Source organism: Balaenoptera physalus (genome assembly GCF_965194825.1).
Source record: "Balaenoptera physalus genome assembly, chromosome: 11".
Classification (NCBI taxonomy): domain Eukaryota; kingdom Metazoa; phylum Chordata; class Mammalia; order Artiodactyla; family Balaenopteridae; genus Balaenoptera; species Balaenoptera physalus.
This window is the reverse complement of record NC_138896.1, coordinates 60,955,404-60,968,261: the sequence shown is the minus strand read 5'-3', so window position 1 is coordinate 60,968,261 and position 12,858 is coordinate 60,955,404. Positions and strand designations below refer to the sequence as shown.

The 12,858-nt window shown below is 37.0% G+C and overlaps 1 protein-coding gene across 35 annotated transcripts in view; it reads right to left on the bottom strand.

The window, feature by feature from the left end:
* ARPP21 (cAMP regulated phosphoprotein 21) overlaps positions 1-12,858 on the bottom strand; it is a 167,171-nt gene that overhangs the window by 100,182 nt on the left and 54,131 nt on the right. For 34 of the 35 annotated variants that reach the window (XR_014250494.1, XR_014250495.1, XR_014250496.1 and 31 more), the window contains exons 6-9: positions 9,003-9,147; positions 7,478-7,556; positions 6,750-6,809; positions 5,886-6,026 (exon numbers count right to left, since the gene is read on the bottom strand). Coding sequence is in view for 31 of the 35 variants with exons in the window: in XM_082411819.1 (XP_082267945.1) it covers positions 5,886-6,026; positions 6,750-6,809; positions 7,478-7,556; positions 9,003-9,147 (425 nt within the window). In the remaining 4 variants the exon portion in view is untranslated. Of the gene's footprint in view, positions 1-5,885; positions 6,027-6,749; positions 6,810-7,477; positions 7,557-9,002; positions 9,148-11,028; positions 12,856-12,858 lie in introns of those variants that run through there. The other variant, XM_082411832.1, reaches the window with a different exon arrangement.

Below are 12,858 nucleotides of genomic sequence, written 5' to 3'. Positions count from 1 at the left end.
TTGAAGAAAGTGATGCTTAGTCCTCTTCAGAGGATTAGTAAGCAAGCATCGTATCAGGATGCTGCTCAGTTTATGCCTGGTGCCACTCACATTCCCAGACAAAGGAAAAGAAATACAACAGACGTGGAAGGAAAAGTATGGGTTTTTTTGGTTTGTTCTGGTATACATGCACTTCATCACCTGCAGGGAGTGAGTGCTTAAGGGTCAAGAACTGATGACTCCCATCTTCAACCTGAGTCCTTTCAGGAAAACTTAAGCAGAACAGATGTCCACTGACCCTGCGGTGCTGCTGGCCACTCCTCTCTGGTCTGCCCCCTGAGAAGGCGACTCCTGCTGGCCACTCCTCTCCGGTTTGCCCCCTGAGAAGGGGTCAGTCCCCCAGTCCTTTTCATAGGGCAGTCATCATCCATCACCTCAGGGATTCTTAGCAAAGTCAACTGGGCTCAACTGCTTCACTTAGAGAGAGGCTTTATTTAGCACCAGAACAAGTTTCATGGTTCTTGTGATTTACCAAATAGCCAGCTCAGTGAACCATCCTTTCTGCAACAAACAAGCAAACTACCACAGTCACTATAGGCTGCTCATCGCTCCAGGCCAATACCCACGTCCACACTTCTCAGGAATCGGGATCTTGTGCTCTTGAGCACTGGACTCTTAAGGTGTCACCCCCAACCTCTGCCTTTGAGCCACTATTCTTGTTTCATGATTGCAGGGGCCTGTATCCTCTTTCCGCAGTAGATCTGCCATTTCCTTTCCTTGCTTTGCTCTCTTAGAGTAGGGGATTGGAGGCAATGACAGTGGGTGGATGTGAAAGACAAAAGAAAAAAATATTCAAGAGATGACAACATTTTAACATGAAAATTATCTGGAACTAGTTAAATGCTTACTCTGACATATGCGAAGACATTCAGATACACGTGGAATTTTCTCTGCCTATGACTGATCTTGGCCCTTTGGAAAATACTAGTGAAAGTAGATGGTTTCTCGTCTCCCAGTGATACACCCTGAGCATACATCTTTTCTCTAAGAAGGAGAAAATGGGGGGGGGGGGCGGGTAAAAATTATCTAATAAGAGAACAATGAGCTGCTTTGGGCTAAACACGTAGAAAAACAAGCAAAAGAGAAAAAGTGAAGATCAGAAAGAGAAACAAAGAGAAGAATAAAGCTTCTCATGAAGAAAACAGACCCATATATTTGTAGCATTTAAATATTTTTTAAAAAGCACTGTTCATCTTTTAGCCTCAATCCTCAATACTTATCAAAAAAGTAACATGATAGAGAGTAAATACATTTTAAATTATCACTTGCACTACCAAATTGCACAGACCCTAGTACCTCTGCCCCAGATTTCCAAGGGGCTCATTTGGTGTCACCACCTAATCTGACAGTTAACAAAGAATGTCAACAGAAAAAATTTAAAAGTGCTAGAGAGTGAAACATATTTCTAGCAATAAATGGGGGAAAGAGAGCCTAACAAAAGCTGAAAAAAAAAAAAAAAACACCACATAGTGAGCCTCAGCTCAAAAACTCTGTTATTTCAACAAAAAGCAGTCAATTCTAATGAGAGGCATCCCCAACCATTCAGATCCAATTCTTGGAACAACAGATGTGCTGGATGGCTGTAGGTGACATACACTCACCTGTTCTCACCCTGGCTAGCCCTGAGAATCAACAAGGATGCAGTGGTGCCAGGCTAAGGTGACTTTCCTTTGCTAAGTCTCTAAAGTGCATCAGTTCACTCAGAAGAAGGCACCTTTTTGGAACGTATCCCAGATGAACATGATTCTTATTTTCTACTCTCTCAGGACTGCTACATCCTTAACCCCATGCTCCTGTGGCTATGACATGAAAACATGCATTTGGACAATTGAATTGCTTGGAGCAGCAATTTTGTATTAACACAATGGATACGTTTATCTCCTGTACCGACATTCTCCGTAAGTGTAGCTTTTTCGTTCCTGAAAACACAGATGGAAATGGAGTATAGGAAGTTTCCACAGGATGGTTATCACCCCCTACCAAATACTGCATCTTTTTTTCCCCAAATATCACATCTTGTAGCAGTGATAAATAGAGAAAATCTGGCAAGAGCTATCATTTTGTAGGAAGTCTCTGTTATTTATTGATACCACTGAGTTAATCTTCAAAAAGATCTTCTCCCTCAATCATTGTTTCTTATCAGACAACAAAAGACTTAAGAGTTGAAAATCCCAACCAATCCCGGAGATCTTGAGGATTTTGCCCAAGATGTTTTGGATGTTTTTGCTTTAAAGAGAGTTAGATTATTTAAGAAAATTGTTCTCAGCATTAGACACACTGGTTTAGATCCCAGCCACACTGAGCATTGCTTCTCTGTAAGTCCAAAACTGAACTTGAGTTTGTGCTTAATGTTCTTCTTCTGTAAAATGAACCTCTAATGACTTATGTTATATGTTTTTAATATTAAATGAAATAACATACATTAAATAAGAGGTAAAGTACCCAGTGCAATTGAACAAACATTAGGTAATGTTCTTATAAGAGATTATACCACTTAACTGAGAAGTCTGAAATAAGTTTTTTCCATCATGAAAGGATGGATGTATTATATCTGAAGATATTACAGAAAATACTAGAAGTGAGTGTGGTACACACACGTGTACGTATAATCCTCATAGTCTGTTGTCGTGACTTAAATATTTTGAACTTCAGGTGAAACTATTTTCTCTCCATGCAAAACTTAATATTTTCAAGTCACGTTCTATAATTACTTGAACTGCTGACAATCTAGAAAAACAGGAATTCTGGAAATAAATCCCAGCCAATATCTAGCTGATATACATCCACGCCAGAGGAACACCTTATATGCCAGCTCAGTGTCATTGAAAAAGAAAAATTAAAAGTTAAATAAGAAAGTGTCTTCTCTCCCTCAGCCCTCTAGTTCATTTTTATATCTTCCATCCACGTTTTTCTGTATTTCTCCCAAGCTGCAGTGCCATTTAAAATATGCATTTGTAATGTATTTGCTTCAGAATAGCATAAAACTGTACACATTGAAAAGGTATTCCCAAAACACAAAACCCACAAGGAACCATCTGAGGAATTTCCATCTCAGCCTCCCTCCTTTATAGAAATGGAAACATTTTCATCTCATAATATATCTAAATCAATACAGTCCCCACGACCATCACATGCCAATTGTGCTGATGGCACAACTCTTGAAATTTTCAGAGTCAAAGAAATGCAAGACACCTAGAACTTGAAGAGATGTTCCCTTTCAAACTTCAACTCCATGAGAACATGGCAACAGACTTCAAACATCAAATGTTATCATTTCCCACAGAACACTATTTATTTCTCCTTTGCTGAAACTGCCCAAAGTGATTCAAAGGTCCTGGAAATGTGACTTGTTAAGGACATTTGTAAAAGGACATTTAATTCATCCTCTTCTCTTGTCCTAAAAGATATTAACCTCCCCCATGCCCATCTCAACCCCCGGCAAGAGCCACTCAAATCGAGGACGGTCAGAAAGGCGTCTGGAATAGGACAGTAGGCCTTGACAACTGTGGATGAAAGATTATTAAGCTCAACTCTTCAGAAAATACCTTGATTGTCCATGACATACGGTCATTTCTTTTTGTTTAGGACTCACAGAGTGAGGATCAACAAAGAGCAGGAACCGGGCAAAACGCCTAGCAGCCTGGGCATTTTGTTGTAGCAGCAATACCTAAAGGTGCACCCTGCATAAACTCTCCTTCCGCTCTTCCTGGAGGCATGAACACATGGGGTCTATTGGAAACTGGCCATTTAAAAAAAAAAAAAAAAAGAAAAAGAAAATCTAGTGCTCTTTTGGAAGTGAAGAAGTCCGATATTATGATAATATGATGCTCATTAGCAGAAAATAAAAGGTTTAAGGGACAAATGATGTCCTTTAGTGGTATATGGAAACTTGCATGAATCATAAGGATTTCGAGAAGAGCTGACCAATAGAACTTTCTGAAGAAATGGGAATGTTCTCTATATGCTCTAATAGGTGCACTTGAAATGTGGCTAGCCTGACTGAGGAACTGAATCTTAACGCTCAAATTTTACTTAAATTTAATGAACTTAATTTAAAATGTAAATAGTCATACGTAAGTAGTGACTACTACATCGAACCGAGCGAGTTCAGAGTCATCACTCAGAGTTTACTGAGAGCCTTTATACACTGGTTTATTTTCTCAAAAACTGTTATACAAGGAGACAGGTCTCAAAAACATATGTATTAATATTTATGACTATGCGACTGCAAAATCACAGTGAATTAAACATAAATGCACTATCTCTACTAGTTGAAACTGTACCAATCTACTTGACCTATGGGCTTTTTCCATGTCTGTTATGGCCTTACAGAGAAAGAGGTGAAATTAGAAGGAAAGAGTCACTTGCTTGCCTATTTTGCAATCAGTGTGTCCCTGCATTAGTATCAGAACGTCATAAGAAAAACCAGAATGGAGACTGAAAAATAACAGCAACAACTAGGAGTATTTGATGGAGAGGGAAGATGTAAAGGATTAAAGGACAGTGATCTTTCATTCCTACTACCGTTCACAATAGGAGGTCCACGTGCCAACAATCAGATAAAGTGGAAAGTTAATACATTTTAAGATGTATTTTGCTAGCACAGTAGAATGCAACCATAGGACCCAAGAATTCTGAAGCTCCAAGGGCCTTTAAACATTATCCATTTCAAACTCTCCTGCAGATAAATAATTTGAAGCCCAGAGAAGTGAAGTGTTCAGTGTTCCTGAGATAACAGTCAACCTCAGTCCCAGATCTCCTAGTTTGAGTTCTCTCCACTATGCCTTTCACGCTCATTCTGCTGAACACAGACTGAGTCTTGAGCAGAGAAAGAGCCTCATCTCCATCCCAACAAGTCCCAACCTCCGGTGAGTAGAAAATAATGTTTTAACCACGCTGCTGTGCTTGATACAAAAGTTCCCTCTTCACTAACACGGCATTCCTAAAAACCATGCAGTTTACACAATTTACCAAACACTGTGAAAAAAGAAACTATAATACACAAATGTCTTAAGAGAATGCTTTATATAGGGACAGTTTTTCAGTTTAATGTGTATTTTTGCTATGAAAGTGGTTTGTGCTGTACTTAAAGGAGACATGAGTTCAAGAGGGACAGTTCCAAATTACCAAAGCAAATGACTACTCATCTTATGCTTTTTGGTGACTCAGTGGCACCATGAAAAGTCATTAAGATAGAAGCAAACAATTACTGAAAGGAGCAAAACCAAACAAGCAACCTCCTTTTAGATCTAGAACTTAGATATTAGTCAGCTCAAAAACTCTCATTTTACTGGTGAAAAAACTGAGAGGGCAGATTTTAAATGATTTGTTTCAAGCCACACAGCTAGTAAGTAAAAGAACTGGGTCTTAGAGGCAGGACTTTTGTCTCCAGGTTTGGAATTTTTTGTTATTCTAAAAACCACAGTAAGATCGATGTCTATAAACCAGAAAAACAAAGAAAAGGACAATTATCCTATGTATGTCATTGTTGTTTTAAAATGTCTGTTATTTTTCATTGGAGGTATATTTGACATAACACGTTCCATGCTTTGTATGTAATCACTGATGGAATTACATCAGGGATTACTGATGGAAGGAAGAAAATTGTGTTTCACGAGTTACGTAAAAGATCAGGCAATAAATACACGGTATGGCCTAAATTTTATCAACTTTCCTGGTCCTCAGATAATCTTCTACAGATAAATGCCACTACTGCTGATAAGAGCAAGAGATAAATAACACTGCACATTTTAAATGCCATGTACTTTGAATTTTATACTGTGCTCTTATAAATGAATCCACAAGAGAAAAAGCAAATGCTAAATAAATACAGTGGTGGGGCTTACATTCTTGTGTTGCTGGTTTTGTTGATGATGACAGATTTCCCTGTTTGATCCACGTTGTGATCCAACCCAAAGTAAGCTGCCACTCGATGGACAAGCATCCTCTGATAGGACGACATCTGAGGAAACTTTTTATAATGATTACTGGAAAGGAATACAAGAAACAGCAGAATCAGCATATTCGTTTCTGGCCTGTAGTACATTTTAGAGGTACACACACAAAACCATTTCTTTTTCATCCAAACCATTAAGCTTATTTCATTTCTGGCATCACTTGATGTCCTCATTTCCAGACACATTTTCCACTTACAGATGTATTGATTAAGTTACGATAAGTGTTTTTGTTTTATAGTTGCACATTTCTCAGACCACAGAGAACTTAATGTCCACTGGAAAGTGTTCTGTTTTGGTCCAGGATACCTTATCAACAGAGCCAGGCACAGGACAAATGACATGACATAATACGGGACTGCAGATGCCTATCTGGAGATATGTCATTACATGGTTGACACTGAAAGCAGTACAATTATTTCCAGGCATAACTGACTACAGCCAGCTGGCGCCCATTAAAGAACTATAATACAAATGAAAAGGGTCGCTTCTTGTTACTGCTACTCTATGCTAATCAGTGGCCCCCTGTTTATAGCCATTTTGTCAGGAATTTAACAAGCAGGAGCACACATGGTCCAAGCAACAATTCCCATCAGCACACTGCTCCTAACTCCAATAGCATCTCTATTTAATGAGTCAGCAAACACATTAAATAATGTTTTATCTATCCCTAAATCTTTCTAGAATGAATAATTAAACCCAAATACCAAACTAAGACACATCAGATTAATTAACCGGCATTGCAATTTAACATACTTGTTGTCACCAATGAAATCAATAATTTCCTGCTCCATTTTCAAGAGTATCATCCTGTCTCTGCAAAATAAATGTTAAAATGAAAAGGCTTCATGTACTTTCCATTCCCAAAGACTTAACAATTTCATTTATATGTATGGAAAAGATGGTTTAAATCTATGTGGCTACAAATCAGTATCTAACTCTCCTCTGGAATATGCTGTCCAAATACCTGTAATTCCATTCTGTTTAAGATTATTTCTCATCTCATTTGTTAAGTATTTTGTAATATTGAAACTCCTGTAGTTTTTAATATTAATTAAGGCATGCAAGGTATTAGGCCCATAAAACACATCAAGTAAATTTTATATTTTAAATTGATAGGAAACTGGAGCAAAGCTAAGCCTAAGTAGTTGGTTCTATAGCTGTACTGAAGCATATTTGGTTTATCTGACATTGATTCTCATTCTCTATTTTTTCCCCTTAATCAGTATCTCTTTGTGACCAGAAAAGCAGAACTTGTAAACTGTAATTTACTCATTGGATAAGTACCCAGGAATTAAGACTATTTATAAACAGTAAACATGCAAACTATCTGCAGAAAAAAGAAAATACAAGAGACAGTTTAAGACATCAGAGAAGAAGCCTGCCTTTTACAACTCTCTTCTTAGAAGTGTTTGGATTAATGAGTTTGATTGTAATATTCTACTTGACTCTTCTAGAAATGAGAGGTTTACTTAATAATTTACCTGGAATTATTCTTTAATGTGTTAATCAGAAACTCGTGTAAGTCTATGCCTGTAGAATCCGTATATTCTTGGCTGCAATCTGAAACAAATAGCAGGATGGAGTTGTCAGAAAGGCCGATGGGGAGGTGGGGTGGAAAAGGTTTTCCCAACCTTTCCCGATCCCTTTTGCTCAGGTAAACTTTAGGTGAAGCTATTGGTGTGAAAGATACATGTTACAAAACTAGCAACCTAGTAATATTACATCAGGATGAAAATTAGATTCGGGGATTGAGAACACCCAGTAAATTCCCAGTGTGGAAACTGTCATAGGAGAGGAAGTGGGCACAGTCTGGGTGGGTGGGTGGAGTCAAGTGTCAGGTGTTCATTCTGTGCTGTCAATCAGCAAGGGCATGACCTCCCCGTGACAGTGAGGGGTACTCCCAACCCACAGAGAGAGCTCTCAAGAGTTTGAGATACCATGGAACTCTCTCTTAAAACAGAGAAGGCAAAAACTGAAAGTTCTGTTATAAGACCGTCTAAATATTAATCAATACAAAGTATAGGAGGGCACTAAATATTTCCAAGTCTTTCAAGTATTTTGATGCTGGCTAAAGCTTAATTTCTAAAGCCATCTTAGGAAGCTGTACTTCTTTACTCTTGGATACACCTTGGTTTTAGATATTCAGCAGCAGAGATAATCATTATAAGCAGGTATGTGGTTATAGAGCATAATATGAGAAGTAGTTGTCATTTCTCAGCTGATAAGATGCCCTATGCTCTCTCAGTTATTTTTAAAAAAAACAGTCTACTGCCAAGCTATTTATTCATGGTATTCTTCATTTCAACTTAGTTTTGTTTTTCTCTCTCTCTCTTTTTTTGGGTTTAGTTTTGTATAATTATATGTAAGGCAACAATTTGAAAAGCCCGGATTGTAGATTTGGGGTTTTAGAAGGAATAACTTTTGGGGAAGAATTTTTATTGAAGTAGAAGTGTGTATATTTTAAATGAGACATTATGGAGCAGTATATGGGTTGCAGAGACCAAATTCATCTGTGCCAGATAAAATGTTAATATGTGTTTCATTGACATTGGCATATATATCTGTGCTTTGGGGATAACACCACTTACCACTTACCGACTGAGAATTGCTAATCCACTATCTGTCTTTTAAGATAAACATGAAAGTTAAGATATAAAACTGGGTACTATTACTGTTCATCAATTCGAGTTAACTGGACTAATAAACCTGAATTAAGAACATACTTATATTCACTCCCTTGTACAAACTTCTCATTGAAAATAGGATATCCAAACGAATATCCAAAGAAATATGTGATCCTAAAAATAACCTTTCTAGATACACAAAAATGACACCATGAACAGAAAAAAAAAATCAAGGTCACATCACCTTTTACACACACACATACGTACACATATAAAATTATATGCAGAATTTGGTGGGAGGTGATATGTGTGTAAAATCTAGAATGTATTCTGTGACTATTTATGCGTCCAAATTAAGTTAAGGAAACATTTTCACATTCACCTTTTGATAACATTCTGATCTTGGGTTTTTCACAGGTTTTATCTTTGTTTTTATCCTTTTCTTTTTCTCTTTCAGAGTCATCTTTCCTAGATTTATCATCCTCTTGCAGGCTGGGAAAACTGGAAAGCTGTAAATGAATTGATTCCTGTTGGGGAAAAAATATAATAATTTAGGGCCAGATTTAAGAATCTCTGTCTGGTTTCCATTTTGCACAGAGATTATTAAGAACAGGAAAATGAAAGCCAGGTGCAGATTTTTTTTTTTCTTAAATGGTAAAAAATTAAACCTGTCAGAAAAATAATTGCTCTTTAAAGTGAATTAAACTTCAGAAGTCAATGGAAGGTCATGAGAAGTATATAGTACTAAAACTTTGCCTCATGAATATTAACCATAAGCAAGTTAAATTCCCGTAGATAACAACACTTATTTTCTCTACAGGTTTATTTTTAAACACCTAGGAAAAATTTTCTTTATCAATAAGCTTGCATCACAGGTCTTGTCATGTCTCAAAAAAAAAAAAAAAAAAAAAAAGAGGCTTCTGCAGTTCTTTTCTATAATTCCTTGTAAGGAAAAATTGGCACAAACACAGACAGACAGATACTATGAATCATAACTACGGAAAAAACAGACATAAATAAAGGCCATGACAGCCAATTTACAATTAAAAATCTGTTTTAGAACCATATCAATAATGATTTCTATCACTATGAAAACTCAAGATGTAGAATTGCAGGAATCCTAGGTATCGGTTATTATCATACATTGTTTACAAAGGCTATTAATAAATCATCATAATATATGGTTACAATAAGCACTGCCTTTTAGAAAAGGTAGAAAATAGGACTATATTTTCCATCAGTTATATTTAAATATTTAATATTATTTTAATTCTAGCATCAGTTAATCCTTTCCAAGATGTAAGATTCTCTTCAACTGATGCTTGGTTGACCATTTACAGTATTGGGACTGGATCCACTTTTATATTTATTGATTTTTCACTGAAAACAGATCATTTTGTATTAACTCATATATCAGCCATTTGGTTGATAGTATGTTCACTGTTTTGAAGAAGAATGAGCCAAATTATGTTTTTCAGTTTTATGAAAAAACTACACTATGATCAAAACTATGACAAATGAGCCAACATTAAGCCCACTGGCTCTTATGTAAGAGATGATTTGATGGGAAAGCTTTCTTCTACTAGCGACATTAACATTTATGATGTAGGAAAAAAAATATTCCCAATGACTAATAGTGTTTCTCACTGATAACTAAACTAATGCTCCTCTACATGTGACTAAACTATGCCTCTACATTCTCAAATTACGGTCAATCTGGGATTCTTAATGGTTCTTGGTAAATCAAGCAGAAAACAAAAGTCCTCCAAAGCCAAGTTTCTTTTTTGGGAGGGGTTCCATTGTGTATTCCAGGCTGGAATAAAAAGTCACCATGTTTGGAAAGATGCATGATACAGAGGATGAAATAAAACACATTCTCATGGTAAATATTTATCTTAGCCGGGTTTCCTGATATCCACATGTTTATCCTCGGGATGGACATATACAAATTATGTAAAACTGAGTGTAATTTGATTGTAAGGTCTTTTATCACAGGACTTGGGACAGAAATGTCTCAGTCTGCAAAGATTCAGGCAGACTTCGGGGTTACGGTTTGCTTCCACTTGCTAAGGAAACAGCTGGAACATTTCTGGCTCTGAGTGGGGAAGAATCGATTCGACAGTGGATCAGGGGAGGAAAGTGATGGTACCAGGCCATGGCAGTGGTCTCATTGCTTCTTCAAAACCGATTGAACCATCCAGCCTCGGTAAGTTTGAATCTAAAATCAAAGAGGCTTGGAAATATAAATGTAAGAGCACAGGCTAAAGGACATCATTTACCAAAAAAATGTACAAACTCATGCCGTGTGTTGACAAATACGATACTCAGAAAAATACCTGTCTTTTTCTACACATTCTGGTGTTGAAAGAACACACAAAAGTGCTATAGAGTTGGTAAAAAACAATCTGTTCTTTTTTAATATTTTTATTGATATACTCAATAATAAAATACAAGTATTAATAAATACATCAGTACAGGATAAGTTTATGTCCAACAACAGGAAAAGAATGATTCAAGGTGCAGTAATACACTGATAGGTAAATAGTATAACATTAGAAAAGCAAAACTCCTTTAACTTAAGGGCAGGCTGAATCATCAGCTACGGGTCTGAGATCAAGTAATACAGGTAGCAAGAGTTTTTCCCACGCAGGAAAATGAAGGCAGTTTTCCAAATACTGTGAATACACAAACATTGGGGAAGCAATACAATCCGTATACTGTATACTTCGGCCAGTGTTCTCAGGGATTCAGTTCCCACATTTTGTTTAAGTGCCGGTAGTACCTAATGAAGGCATTGCATTCAAGCTCAAAGGTCTGCTTCTTTATTTTCTAAAAGAAGTAGCACGGCCACTCGCTTATTTGTGTGTCTATCAGCCCCCTGCTTCCACCACACCTCAGCCAGTCCAAAGAGAGGCTTGCAAGCTCTAATTTCTACAAAGCCAGTCTTAGTTACTCAGCTTGGAACCAGCAGGAACAAAGCACCGTTTGCCTCTTATTTCTCTGCACCAATTGTATGGAGAACCTAGACTTAGGTCCAGGATGGGCACAATGATACAGATGATCTCTTAAAAAATTTCCTCCTGGTACTTGTCAAATAGGATAAAAAGCAGATGAAATCTATAAAGGCTGTCCTCCTCTGCCTGGCATTAGAAGTGGGGGGACCACTGGGGCATTACTTCTCCCAGAGTCTGTCATTCTGCAGAGTTAACATATATTGTGTGCATTACATCACAAGCCATCAATCAGTGTTGAATAATATAAGCTGTGATATTCACATTATTCCCCCTTTTCAATCTCCCTTAAAAGAAGAAGCACAAATAAAATGCTGAACAAAAGCCACATGTTTCTCAGAGCCCAAGTAAAATAAAGCCTGTGTATGAAACATAGGGATGGTTACTGAAAGCTAGCCAGCCCATGCCTTACGACACGGGTGGCATATTAAGGAAATGAGGCTAGGGAAAAAAAAATACTCTTAGGACAAAATCTATAAGGAATTTATTTTTGGTCCTTTTAAAGAAAGTGCTCTCAATGCTCTCTGTACCCATGAGGAGAATTTAGACTATTTTAATTAAAGTAAAAAGAGCAAAGCAAAACAAGGCCCAACAAAAATAATGCTATCTTAATCAATTTTTCCTCCTCTGGGCTCAGATAAATCATTTTACTTGTCTTGACTGCTCTCAGCCTCTGATAAAATAAGGAAAATTTTTTAGCAGCAAGACCATTTTTATAAAAACGAATATGATGCCTGAAAGGCAAACAAAAATAAATATGATGTCAAGTTTCCCATTTTGTCACAGAAGGGTTTTGTTGGAATTTGAATTTTTAGAGCTTAATAGTCTTGCTATAAGGAGCAAAAATAGGTATAAGGATATGCAGCAATGTATTAATAATATTAACTCAAATTCACCATCATCTCAGATTTATTTCTGGACAATTTTTCCAGTAGTGAGAAATCTCCACCAAAGGCCATAAAAGTATGTCTCCAAAGCTCAATGCACCTTATTCACTATTTCTGAAGTTTCATAAGAGCCAAGATTTGTGTTTTTATAGGCAAGTGCATTTTGGGGAGGTAAGAGTCTCCAATAAGGAAGGATCCTGATGGGATACTTGGGACTATATTTGGTTCAGTTTTATCAAGAGAGAGCCTTTGAGGAATATCAGCACGACTGTGCTTACATTTTAAGTTTTAATCTAAATTCTTTTGAATTCCTTTCCATTTGCAGTTTTCAGAGGGTCTG